The 14,138-nt window shown below is 36.9% G+C and overlaps 1 protein-coding gene and 2 pseudogenes across 5 annotated transcripts in view; 1 reads left to right on the forward strand and 2 right to left on the reverse strand.

The window, feature by feature from the left end:
* CEP126 (centrosomal protein 126) overlaps positions 1–14,138 on the forward strand; it is a 134,366-nt gene that overhangs the window by 92,625 nt on the left and 27,603 nt on the right. For 3 of the 5 annotated variants that reach the window (XM_053562140.1, XM_053562144.1, XM_053562143.1), the window contains one exon: positions 9,793–9,905. The exons of 1 other annotated variant lie outside the window; for it this stretch is intronic. In XM_053562140.1, the coding sequence (XP_053418115.1) occupies positions 9,793–9,905 (113 nt within the window). Of the gene's footprint in view, positions 1–222; positions 3,861–9,792; positions 9,906–14,138 lie in introns of those variants that run through there. One more of the 5 variants, XM_053562142.1, reaches the window with a different exon arrangement.
* On the reverse strand, positions 5,259–6,079 carry LOC128565580 (40S ribosomal protein S3a-like; annotated as a pseudogene).
* On the reverse strand, positions 12,763–13,673 carry LOC128565581 (nuclear ubiquitous casein and cyclin-dependent kinase substrate 1-like; annotated as a pseudogene).

Below are 14,138 nucleotides of genomic sequence, written 5' to 3' on the forward strand. Positions count from 1 at the left end.
AGATAACTCCCTAAATATTAACTGGCTCTACTCCCCTAATATTAAACATAAAAACCACATGGGAAATATAGAAATTCAAATAGAAGTAACATAAACCTGTCATAAATAGTAAACTATTTGTGGGACAGCATGGATGACAAAATGGTCTACTGTGTAAATTTTAGAATGAGGCAGACAAAAGTTGGAAGGCCGGTTAATTTTCCCCTCCTTCTCCTGCTTCAGCTTCATCTTCCTGGGTATCCGATGTCCGCAATATCAAGTTGTCTCTCAGCAATTGCATTATTAGCGTGCTGTCTTTGTATGACTCTTCACTTAATTCATCAAGTTCAGCAATGGCTTCATCAAAAGCTGTCTTTGCAAGACAGCAGGCTTTCTCTGGGGAGTTCAGAATCTCATAATAGAAGACAGAGAAGTGAAGGACCAGACCCAGTCGGATACAATGTGCTGGCTGCATTTCCTTTTTGCTGATTTCAAAAGCTTCTTGGTATGCCCGCTGTGACTGATCCACAATTCCTTTCTTACCATCACCGGCAGCAACCTCAGCCAAGTACCAATGTAGTCTCCTTTCATTTTCAAATAGAAGACTTTGCTCTCTGCTTGTGAAGCACTGGGAATCAAGAACTTTTCCAAAAAGGACAATACATGGTTGCAGATACCTCTCAGTTCGGTCTCAATTTTCGCTCTGTGTTCTCAAGCCATCTGCTGTTTTTTCTCAGCACCTTCCGACTTCTGCTCAATACTCGACACGACCCTCCAAGATGACCTACAGGCTCCTACAACATTCTTATAAGCAACCCAGGGAAGACTCCTCTCCTGGTTGGATAATGCAGCTCCTTGCTGAGTTACAGACTGCCTGCAGGCTGTCGTGTCATCGTATCGCTCGCTCAGCCTGCACGGCCAGTTTGGCCTTCTGAACCGGCTCGTTTTTATGCATGACTGGATGCTGTGTGTCCGCAGTGGGTGGCAGATGGACGGACGGGCCGGGGCTCAGCAGTCTGGGCGGCGGCGGCCAGGCGGAGACTCAGTCCCGGGATCTCGCTGCTCACAGGCTACAGCCGCTCCGCAGACACGGGGTTTCCTCCCTATACGTCAGTTTTTTAAATAGCCAAATGATGTTAACACAAGTAGTTTGAAATCTGATTCCAAAAAGAACGCATTTTTTTCCTTTTCCAGTAATTATTAAGAATATCTTCAAAGAATCAAAAATTTGATTACTGGAAAGAACCAAGGAGACAATTTCATTTAACTTATGTATTTCACTGATGAAATTAAGACACACAGTAGTGAAATTACATAGTCCAAGATGACCCAACTAGTTCAAAGCATAACCAGGACTTCCTATCGCAGCTGCAGTGTTCTTAGAATAAATCTAGATTCCATGAGATCAATGATTTGGTCAGGCACATGAGGCAGGCCAGGAGCAGTGACTCACACCTGTATTCCTCACACTGGGAGGCCAAGGCGGGATGAGGGGTGATTGCTAGAGGCCAGGAATCCAGGAATTTGAGACCAGCCTGAGCAACAGGGAGACCTAGTCTCTACAAAAAAATAAATAAATAAATAGAAAATTAGCTGGAATGTAGTAGCAGGTGCCTGTAGTCCCAGCTACACAGGAGGCTGAGGCAGAAGATCTCTTGAGCTCAGGAGTTTGAGGTTACAGTGAGCTGTGATGATGCCACAGCAGTCTAGACTGAGTGACAGAGTGAGTCCCTGTCACTAAAAAAGTGTTAAAAGACATGGAAACAAATTATTCTAGGTAAAAATTATATAACATTTATTATGTGCCAATCACTATTCTATGCACTTTACCTGGAAACGAAGTTAATTCTAGAAAGTCTAGAAAGTAAATATATTATCCTCCCACCCCCATTTCATAGATGATGAAACTGAGCCATATAAATAAATAACTTGTATAAGTCCCATAACTAGTATCAGTGGCATACCCAGAATTAAGTCACTGGGTCACTAAGCTGTGTTCTTAACTACTTCACTACTTTGTTGTTGTTAACTCTGAATAACCACAAGTTTTTTGGTAATATACATGAAAAAATTCTACATTAATTATACAATTTGTGGATGGTACAGAGTAACAAAGGAAAGCATTGATAAAAGAAGGTAGAAGCAAGAGTCAAGGCAGAAGCAAGATTCAAAATTATTTTAACTGAAGAATCAAAACCAATAAAGTTCACTTTTGCAGAGGTAACTCTAACATTACATACATTCATATTCAATTTTACTTTTTAAAAATTTTTAATCGTGATATCTTAAATACAAAATATATGGAATATATAAGAACGAGTTAGAAACTAATAATAGGCCTCTGTATCCTACTGCCCAGTTGTAGAAAGTCACTGATACCTATGAAGCCCCGTATGCCCCTTCTTGGTTTCATCGCCTTCTGCCCTTACAGAAGGGGATGGATTCTACCATAGGAATTTCATAGTTCTTTTTTTTTTTTTAATTTGAATTGATTTTTTTTAATTTTTTTTAATTAACTAATAGCTGTGTACATTAAGGCAATCATGGGGTACAATGTGCTGGTTTTATATACAATTTAAAATATTTTCATCAAACTGGTTAACATAGCCTTCACAGCATTTTCTTAGTTATTATGTCAAGACATTTATATTCTACACTTAGTAAATTTCACATGTACCCTTGTAAGATGCACCCTAGGTGTGGTCCCAACGATTACCCTCCCTCCACCCATCCTCCCCCTCCCCTCCCTCCCTCTCCCCTTTCCCCTTCTTGGCCTATAATTGGGTTATAGCTTTCATATGAGAAGACCAAAAATCACATTATAACAAAGATATTTGTACCAGAATGTTTACTGCAGCCCAATTCATAATTGCTAAGTCATGGAAGAAGCCCTAGTGCCCATCAACCCATGAATGGATTAATAAACTGTGGTATATGTATACCATGGAATATTATGCAGCCTTTTTGTTTGTTTTTGAGACAGTGTCTCACTCTGTTGCCCTGGGTAGGGTACCATGGTGTTAACCTAGCTCAGGGTAACCTCAAACTTAAGAGATCCTCTTGCCTCAGCCTTCTGAGTAGCAGGAACTACAGGCACCCACCATAATGCCTGGCTACCTTTTCTGTGTTTAGTAGAGATGGGGTCTTGCTCCTACCTTGGCCTCCCAGAGGGCTAGGATTACAGGCGCAATCCACTGTGCCTGGCCAGAATTTCATGTTAATGATTCCATACTTTTTTTTATAATTTTACCACATTTGAATGTATCCCAAACAATGTATTGTTTAGTATTATCTAGTTCTGAAACATATAAATGGAATCATTTCATTTGTATTCTACTGGGATTTGCTTATCTCAGTCAACTTTGCTTTTTAGATTAGTTTAGCTGTACTTCATATTCATTGCTGTATTACATTTCATTATATAAATGTACAAAAACATTCATTTTCTTATCACTACACATTTGGGTTGTTTCTAGTTTCTTTTGTGAATAATGCTTCTGAGAACAAGTTTGTACATCTACTAATGCACATGTTGCTGGGTCACAGGGTATATTTCTTTTCAACTATACTAGATAATCCAAATTGTTTTCTAGAGTAATATGAAAGTTCCCTTTATTACATCCTCACCAAAATTCTGATTAACTTTCTAATGTATTTTCATCTTACATGTTTAAAGTAATTTCTATGTGTGGCAATCTGCATTACCTTGCACACTAATGGGCGGAGCATTTCTCAGAGGTTTATGCATCATTTGCATTTCCTCTTCTATGAAATTCCTGTTCTTTGCTCATTTTTCTATTTTTTTCCATAGATATAGATTATATGTGTTGCAATTATTCTCTGCCAGTTGGTTATTGGTATTTTCTTTTTGATGAATAAAAGTTTAATGTGGTCTGTTCCTTTATAGTTTTCTAGTATGCATTTAGTCTTTTTTCATTGGTTTTATAGTTTCAAGAAAGAAGATACCTGTCCTGACAACTGTCCTTTGAGAAAAATACACAAACTAAACTAAAATAGAAGTATACTACAGCTATTACAAAGTAAATAGACAATATTTAGACAATAATTAGACAATATTTAGATAATAATTTAGGCAGTAATAACCAGATCATAAGAAGTACTGCTATACTCAATGTTATTTTAGGGTATATATTATTTTAAGGGCTATCTAAACGAGCTGGGGGTCAACCATGACTGTGAGAGAAAGGATTCAGTCTGAAAATCAAATAAAGAAATACAAGCCTAGAAGACATGATAGTTGTGTATAAATATTTGAAGGCTCACCATGAGAAGGAAGGAGGAAACAGAACTAAAATGAAAGAGTAAAAATTACAGGGAGGTTTTCAGTTCAGCATAAGAAAGGATTTGAGATAACTGACCCTGGAAGAGGATGTCCCATGGGGGTGTGACTCCTCATCAGTATCCCATCCAAGCAGAGGTTAAATTCCTCCTGGGAGTAATTTAAATCCATGGGTAAGAAGTTAAACTAGTTAACTTCTGAGATCTTTTCCAAAGCTATAATCCTGTTAATGTCTTCAAAATTTTTTTATGTTTATAATGAATACTATAGGTTTTTAAATATATAATACTTTATTCAAAAATAATAGTCTTATTTTGAATTTTGGTAGTGAAACTACCATATCTAGAATTATCATACGAAACTAAAAATGTGGCAAGAGATACCAGTGCAAACTATATTATTTTTTCAAAAATACCAAAGTTCTCAGCTATCGTATTAGTTATTTATAGTATTTAAGTATATGTACGTGAATGGAGCAATACATAAACACTTTTAGGTATATACTCCATGTGTTTGTGGAATAAATAATCTACAGCCCACAAAACTTAACACCTGCACAAAGATCAATAAAGCAAAATGATAAATAGTCCAATCAAGAAAGTATAAATGTGTTGATAGAACTTGCTTTCAGAAGATTGCTGAGCAAGCTGAAAGATGAGATAAAACCTTGACACAGCAGTTATATGATCAAATTTTCATCTAAGGTATTTTTGAAGTTCTTTTAAAGAGGAAAGATGAGGACTTTCTATGATTTAGAGGAAGAGAATTCCAAGAATGGAAATCAGTATAGAAATTGTGTTGCTGATCAAATTATCTCACTGGAAACTATAACATTTAGCATATCAAGCAGTTAGTATACCCATATGGGTGGAAATAAACATAAGACAGTGGTTTTTAAATTATGGGTCATGATTCATTAGTAGATTGTAGAATCCATGACTGGTGACAAGTATTTTTTTTTTTTTTCACAAATCGGATTCTTTATTTGTCATTATTAAAAGCCTGAATTTTAGACAGATTCTTGGACTGGTGGTTCATATCCATCAGCTCGTTCAACTTTAGCACCTGTTTCATCCCCAGTAGCTTTTCCAGAGCTACTACCTTCTCCATGAAGCTCCATGAGTTTTCCCAATTCAAACTTGGGTTTCTTTAGCATTTTTACTTTTCTAACGAAGACATCATGGAGAGGATAAATAGATTGGCATGCCTTTTCTATGTCTTTTCCAATGCTATCTGGAATCAATTTATTGACAACTTCTTTCAAGTCATTGGTCTGCACCTCTCTGGTCATGATTTCCATCATTTTCTTTGGGATTTAGAGAACCTGTTGGTGCTGGGCATAAGAGGTCTTCCGTATCTGATTGTTGCGTTTTTTAGTAAAACCATTACAGAACAGACGAAGCAAATAACCATCGGTAGTCTTAACATCAACATGAGCTTCAATCATAGTCTGCCATTTTTTAACCATAGAACACATTTTGTCATGGGTAAGATCCATGCCATGGAAGTTAGTCAGTTTTTGCCCTGAACATCTTCAGTAATCAGCTTGAATTTTCTAAACGCAACTTCATCATTCTGCAGATCAGCAAGACTCACTTCAAACACACCACCTTTGAGGCCATCAGATGCAATTTTGGTTCCTTGAGTCCTGGTGACTAGTGTTTCCCCGATATTCCTTATATTGAACATAGCAGGTGCCTTCACATCATACCAATCTTTCTTAGAAAATGGATCAACCACTTTCTTCTTGGCTCCCTTTTTGCCGCCTTTCGTAAGGCGCTTGCTCTTGCCGACTGCCATGACGGTGCTCAGTGAGCCAAAAGGCACAAGTTTTTTTTTTTTGTTTTTTTTTTTTTTGTAGAGACAGAGTCTCACCTTATCGCCCTTGGTAGAGTGCCGTGGCCTCACACAGCTCACAGCAACCTCCAAATCCTTGGGCTTAGGCGATTCTCTTGCCTCAGCCTCCCGAGTAGCTGGGACTACAGGCGCCCGCCACAACGCCCGACTAGGCACAAGTATTTTTTAATGAAATCTAAATTTAGAATTAGAATGTTCTAGAGTAGAAACTACCAGAGGCCATCATATGTTGTAAGGAAAAATATATTTTATAAAACTGTATGTACCCTGGGTCACAATACAAATATATTTATTTCTGTGAGACACAATCGAATCAGAATGAGAGTTACTAGCATAATGGGTAAGGGATAGAATTTCAGATTTTAGAGCTCAACTAGTTAGAGCTAAATCCCAGCTTTGCCCCTTACTGGCTCTGTGACCTTGGGCATGTTATTTATCCTATCCTTTACCTTAATTTCTCAATCTGTAAAAATATTGATAATAGTACTGATAGCCCTTAGAGCAATACCATTAAAATTATAAATACTAATTATATTATACTAAATATATTTATTTAGTATTTATAAATTATACTAAAATAATATTAGCTATAATAAATATATGACTATTTCATACTCTCAAAAGTCAGATATTTAATAACTGGTTAATTTTCTTAAATGTTGAAGACTTTCTATATCTTTACTGTTTATACAAATTGTTACATAGTATGTAAATTTTTGTATATGTGTATACATAGTGTGTAAATATGTGTGTGTGTGTGCAGCTACAGTACTATAGTTAACATAAATTAGTTCCAGTATTTAAACTCCTATTCTCTAGTATATAATTTCATTTCAAGGTTCAAAATATTTTAATTTTTTTCTCCTACCTGAACTCTTATCATAAAGCATATGCACACATTCCCATGTTACACACATACTTATGTTCTATGTCCCCGAGTCAGGCATGGGAAACCTGAGGCCCTATGACCACATGCACCAGGGACTAATGGAATTTTCCAACCCTTAGCCCCAGAAAACTTAACTCTACGTCATCATTACTATGTGCCTTTGTACATAATGTTCTTTCTGACCAAAGTGCCCTTTTACCTGGGAATCTTCTACTCCTCATGCTCAGACATAACCTTTGTGAACCCTTTATTGATTCTTACAAAGTCACTGTAGCCTCTGTGCTCCCACTTAATTCTGTTTATACCTATACATACAATTTAAGCATTTTATTGTACTAATCCATTTAAGTTTATATACATTCTTCTAGAGACCAATACACTCGCTAAGATTTTTTATTATATCACTATTAATAAAATTTTCTAACATATATAAAATATACTATAACAATGTATTACTATAACTATATATATATAAAGATCCTTAATCAGAAATAGAAATTTTGAAAGGGGCTTGGTGCTCATAGCATGGTGGTTATGGCGCCAGCCACATGCACCAAGGCTGGCAGGTTCCAGCCCGGCCTGGGCCAGCTAAACAATGACAACTGCAACAAGAAAATAGCCAGCGTTGTAGTGGTGGGCTCCTGCAGTCCCAGCTACTTGGGAGGCTGAGCAAGAGAATCGCTTAAGCCCAAGAGTTGAAGATTGCTGTGAGCTGTGACACCGCGCACTCTACCAAGGTCAACATAGTGAGACACTATCTCAAAAAAAAAAAAAAAAAGAAAGAAAGAAATTTTGAAAGCATGAGATAAAGTAAAAACTTTTAAAATAATTTTTAAATTTTGTATTTTATAAAGTTAAGATCATTATAAAAGTTCCAGTATTTGATGGCACAGTAGGGAAATTATAGATAACAATAATTTATTATGTATTTCAGAAGAGCTAGAAGGGAATTTAACGTTCCCAACACAAACAAAAGATAAATGTTTGAGATGGCGAATATCCCAATTATCTTTGTTTGACCATTATACATTGTACACATGTATCAAAATATAACATGTACCCCCAAAATATGTACAACTATGACACATCAATTAAAAATATACAAAAAAGGCACAAATCAACAATATTTAAAACAAAAAGAGGGATATGATATTAGAACAATAGTTTTAAAAATTTAAGATGATCATATTAATTAAATGCTACTAGATTTGAAAATGTAGATGAAATTGCCAGACTACCCTGAATGCACTGATTTTGTATGTCTGATCTTGGAAGCTAAGCAGGGCCAGGCCTGGTTAGTACTTAGATGGGGAAAATGTAGATATGAATTGGATAAATTTCTACAAAAATCATTAATTATCAAAATTGACTTAAATAGCTTTCTATAATAAATAAAAATAATACTATTAATATATAAAATAGTTTTGTTCTTATATATTATATTAGTAATGCTCTGAATACTTAATTTTCAAATATCCTATGAGGACTTCATTCCATATCATATCATTAGCTAATATCTCTCAGCATAACATACATTGAGGGCAAAATTTACTGTTAGTTTTTTTATAATTTTTGAATTTCTGATACTTTGTTACAGATATATTATCATTGTCATTCTGAGGCAAAGAGTTTGTAATGAGAATAAGAAATACAGGGCAGGCGTGGTAGCTCACGCCTATAATCCCAGCACTCTGGTAGGCCCAGGCGGGCCAATTGCTTGAGTTTGGAATACCAGACCAGCCTGAGCAAGAGTAAGATCTCATCTCTAAAAAATAGCTGGGTGTTGTGGCAGGCGCCTGTAGTCCCAGCAACTTGGGGGGCTGAGGCAAGAGAATCACTTGAGCCCAAGAGTTGGAGGTTGCTGTGAGCTATGACCCCATGGCAGTGAACCCCAGGGTGACTGAGTGAGACTCTGTCCCAGAAAAAAAAAAAAGAGAGAGAGAGAGAGAATAAGAAGTATGTCGACTCTGCTATTTTTTTTTAAACCTATCCTCACATATTAGTATTTTTCATCTAATTTGCAAGAATGCTTTTAAATAATTTTACAAAATCATAGTGTGTATTTAACTAAATGATCTTATAAAAAGCATAGAAAAATAATATAATAAACATCCATGTAGACAGTGCTCACCTTAAATGAAATAGTACACACACAGTGGAAGTTCTACAGAAATTTTTCCAACCACATTCCTATTTTGTGATGACTTGTTAAGATACTACTAGACATGCATAAATCCACTTACCTGCAGGAAGCTAGCAAGCTGTAATGAATGATGCCATTATGGTGATGGCAGTGCTCTCTCTCCCTGCCACCCTCTCACACTTAGAACCTCTACTCTTCTTTTAAATAACTCAGTTTACTGCATACAATATATGAGCATCTTCCTTGCAAACTAACAGTGGAGCCAGTATCAACCATATATATATTTAATTTCTAATTTGTAAATACTAAATATAAATTGGATTTCTAATCTGTTTTTTCACCATACCAGTGGATTATCTTACATACCCTTCTGGTATTCCAACACCACGCTCTGGAAGTCACTGCTCTAAACTATAAACTCCTCAGAAGCAGGGATTTTATTGAATTCATCATGGTAACTGTGCCATGCATAGAACATGTAAGAGGAGCTCCATAAAGTTTGCTGGCTGAGTGAAACTTAGAGAATTTTCAGTAATGTCTGAAGGTAATATGAAAGTTTGTACTGGATATATATTACCTACTCATCGTGCATAATTTTTGATGTTGTGCTGGCATTTGTTTAAGATTCTACTGTTAGGAGGAGAAAAGGAATTGTCGAAAATAAACGAAGAAGTCTTTTAGAGCAGACAAGACAAAACCTTGGATCTGTAGGACACAAGTACAATAAGCAAATGAATGTAAGTACAGCATTAGTAAAAATATCTATTCCATTGTGAACAACTGCTTGGAAAACAGAATGTTCTTACAGGACTGTGCTCTTGCTGTAAAGTGTACACCACAGCGTAAATAGAAATATATGTGAGGGCGGCGCCCGTGGCTCAGTCGGTAAGGCGCCGGCCCCATATACCGAGGGTGGCGGGTTCAAACCCGGCCCCATATACCGAGGGTGGCGGGTTCAAACCCGGCCCCGGCCAAACTGCAACCAAAAAAAAAAAAAAAAATAGCCGGGCATTGTGGCGGGCGCCTGTAGTCCCAGCTGCTCGGGAGGCTGAGGCAAGAGAATTGCTTAAGCCCAGGAGTTGGAGGTTGCTGTGAGCTGTGTGAGGCCACGGCACTCTACCGAGGGCCATAAAGTGAGACTCTGTCTCTACAAAAAAAAAGAAATATATGTGAAGTAGACTTGAAATCTTTACACTAAGAGCTTATTGGGCTATACCTATTTGCCACATTCTAATTAGCCTGTATAATCAGTTACTAATGAAGGTTTTAAACCAACTTCAAGAAATCACTATTTTATTTCTTGTTAATAACCACGGCTGGAAAAAAGTAAGTTGTTCACAACAAAATTTAACAAAGTCATTTAATATACATTAAGAAAAGAAAGAAGGGTAAATCAGCACCCTACATAAAGGAAGCAAGTATGCTAATCACAAAGACTAATATGGGTCCCCGTGATGGGATGTCCTATTTGGAGCTGAGCTTCCTGGAAGATACAGCAAAAAGGAAAATTGTGTGACTTATCCAATTCTCATGGGATATTGATGATTATTTTGTTTTGGGTATAATATTTTAAGAGACATTTGTCACTGAGAACCTTTTATAGGGGACTTTGAAGTAAATAACATGCTCTTATTATCTGTATATATAGACAGTTCAACAACAAATGAATAGAGTTTCATATGGCTGTTTATGATAGAGATCTTCAATAAAGGCCAAAATCATAATGATAATTTAAAAATAAGTAGAAGTTAATTCTATGAGAGCTAAGTAAATGGTGTCTAAATACGACATTTTCTACATGTCTAACTTGATCTAAGGATTTGACTTTAAGAATATTAAAAATCTATATAGATAAGTAAATAATATTTCACTTGGAGTTTCTACTTTAAAATATCACTTCTGATTTTTTAAATAGAACTTGATAAGGTATCTTATGAAAAATTTATGTTCCAAACTATAAGTTGAGGATCCTATCATTAGTATATTATAGGAAGTAGTGATTTTTATATGGATAAGATTATTAATATGTAGAAGAATCAAACATGATCTAGTCTTATGAGCAAAGCAAATCCCTTAGTTATGTATTTATGTTAAAGTTAGTCCCATTACCAATATAGTCTTATTGCTAAATAACAGAGTACTTAATTACAGAAATAACTTCCTGATAACAAATACAGTAGTGCCTAATAAGCCCTTCTGTTCATGTTAAACTTCCTGAACTTCTATATTGTTCTTGTCAAACATCTCAAAACATCTCAAAAACATAAAATCAAACCTTCTTTTGCCCTTATTTTTTTATTCATTTTTATTAATATGTTTTAAAATAAAAGTAATGTATTGTTGCTGAAACCAAAAAATGAACATACTGCATTCTAAATGCCTGTTATTGGTGCCCTCTCTAAATTTGTTCTTCTTTCACCAGGGCCTACTCTACTCTCCCTCGTGATCCTTTGCATTCTGTCTGTCTTCAGAGTCCACTTTCGTCCTTCTGTCCCGAAGCCTCACTTCCACTCACACACCTGCTCACATATCTTCCAAAAGTCTTGTTGGTCTTAGTATAGGTCAGTGTTCTTGAATCAAAATTTTTCATTCTTATGAATTTGTTTTGTTTTTTATTGTTACCAAATGGCCATCATGCCACTTATTTTTTTGTTTGGCTTTCTTTTTCCACATTAACTGGAACATTGTTAGTGTAAGAAGAAATCCACTGTGATGTATAAATGATCTTGCCAATTAAATTCTAAGATGGATTTATTGGAGAGGGGATTCTTGGTAAAATTTTATTTTAAAGAAACAGGATATATATGTTTGTTTCAAAGATGAATCATTAGAGAAAGAAATATAAAGAGCAAGACTGATTTGGGGTTTGGTGGGCCCTGCTCTTTAATTTTTTTTCCTAAGTTCCTTAAAGACTATTGCAGGATCAGAAGATCTTTGGCTCTAAGTCTCTTTGAGATAACAAGTGATGAAATAAAAAATACAAATATTTTTACTATCAATTTAGAATTCATCTTTTATCTCCTACCCATTTCATCCATGGAAGTTTAAAGTCATGTCTTCTTTTCTTTTTAGACATTTATACTTGTATATATAGACATTTAAACTCGTTTTTAGATGACCATTGATTTTTTTTTTAAAGTCCAGGTAGAGAAAGAAGCAATCATCTTCAAGTGAAACTTTTCTACATTTTTTGGATTACTATTCAACTAGCCATCCTTTAGCAAAAAGCAGTTTCCACGGTGTTCATCCCAAATATTACTGCTTTACAATTGTGTACACCTTCCATTGAAAATAGAAGATGAAGCAATCACTTCACCCCTTAGTTTGACATGGCTTTCACTGGGAAAGGGGTGGCAGAAACAGAGAGAAAAAGGTAGCTTAAACATATGATGGTTTTCTTTAAAAAAAAAAAAAAAAGAGAGAGAGAGAGAGAATGTGACTTTTATCAAATGAATGGACAAAAGCACCAAAGCCCTTGAGTCAAGCCGTAGCCAAAACCATGTTCTGTCTTAAATAAGGTTTTCTTTTTCCTCCCTTTTTTTTTCTTTTTCCCCCCCTTTTAAAATAAAATCCTTCCCCAAACCATCATCGCTTTCAGTTCTCCCCAGAGTAGGTTTCATCTTCACTCCCTCCATCCCCAAACTCTCGGATGGGGGGCTTGCAGAAGTTTTTTTCCCTGGAGGGCATTCCCATTCCCACCATGTGTGGGAGGAGGCTTTTCTTCGCTAGCCTTTGAAGCTGTGGGGCAACCCACTTTCCCTCTGCCTTTCACTGGACTTGGTGTCACTGTAGCCTTTAGCCTGGGTTTGGGCATTTTCTTTTCTTTGTTCTCAGGTTTTGACTTCTTAACCATCTATCACTGTCGTCATCTTTCATGAGGGAATCTTTTTCCTGGGATGGAGCCTCATCCTCTTCTTGTTCGTCCTCACTGCACACAACTTCCATGAGTGTCTCTCTCTGCTTTGGATTTTTATGATCTTTTTCATCTTCATTGTTGTCTACTGAGTGCGAATCATCCTTCTTGGTCTTCTCATATTTTTCTTTAGAGTTCTCACTATCTTCCTGTGAATTCTTTACAGATCTCTTCCCCCTGGACCCCCCCCCCCACAGTCTCACTTTGTCACCCTCTGTAGAGTGCTGTGAAATCACAGCTAATAGCAACCTCAAACTCTTGGGCTTAAGCGATTTTCTTGCCTCAGCCTCCCAAATAGCTGGGACTATAGGTGCCCACCACAATGCCCGTCTATTTTTTTGTTGTAGTTGTCCTTGTTGTTTGGCAGGCCCAGGCGGGGTTCCAACTGGCCAGCCCCAGTGTATGTGGCCCACGCTCTAGCCACTGAAGCTACAGGTACCGAGCCTACAGATCATCTCTTATTTTCAGCTTCTCAGGGAGATGATTGAATTTTCTTGGCAGGAAAATATCTTCCATAATCTTCATCTGCATCATCAGATTCTTAAAACTGTGAAAAATCAACAATCTTCCTGTTTCTGACAGGCCACAACATGTTCGCCATTGAAATAGGACCAAGTTGAGAAGCCAAAGACCAGGACACCTACTCCCACTCTGCACACTCAGCATCCCCCACCCCAACTTCAGCCAATAGGGCCAATGGGGCTGCTGCCACCAAACTCCAAACCCCAAGCTGCTAGCTTCTCCAACTCCACTGCTCCTTGGTTCCAGGCCCCTGGATCAGACGAGCCCCTATCTCCTATCTCTTCAAAATGGATCCTTTTGGTGTTTGCTTTTTTTTAATTCCAGAGTCTAAGGGTTAATTTATTACAACAGTGGACCTTGTCAGCATGTATTTGGAAATGTATTTTATCAGACTACTGGATCTTCTTCAACCCACCACTTCCATGGGGAGAAAATGTAAAAGAAATAAGTGAAAGGTAGAAGTGCATTGCCCCTTTGCACCAAGGTGTCAGTCTAAGACACCTCCAGTCTGTAATGGAGACCAGGCGAGACTGTG

Source organism: Nycticebus coucang, chromosome 14 (genome assembly GCF_027406575.1).
Source record: "Nycticebus coucang isolate mNycCou1 chromosome 14, mNycCou1.pri, whole genome shotgun sequence".
Lineage (NCBI taxonomy): Eukaryota > Metazoa > Chordata > Mammalia > Primates > Lorisidae > Nycticebus > Nycticebus coucang.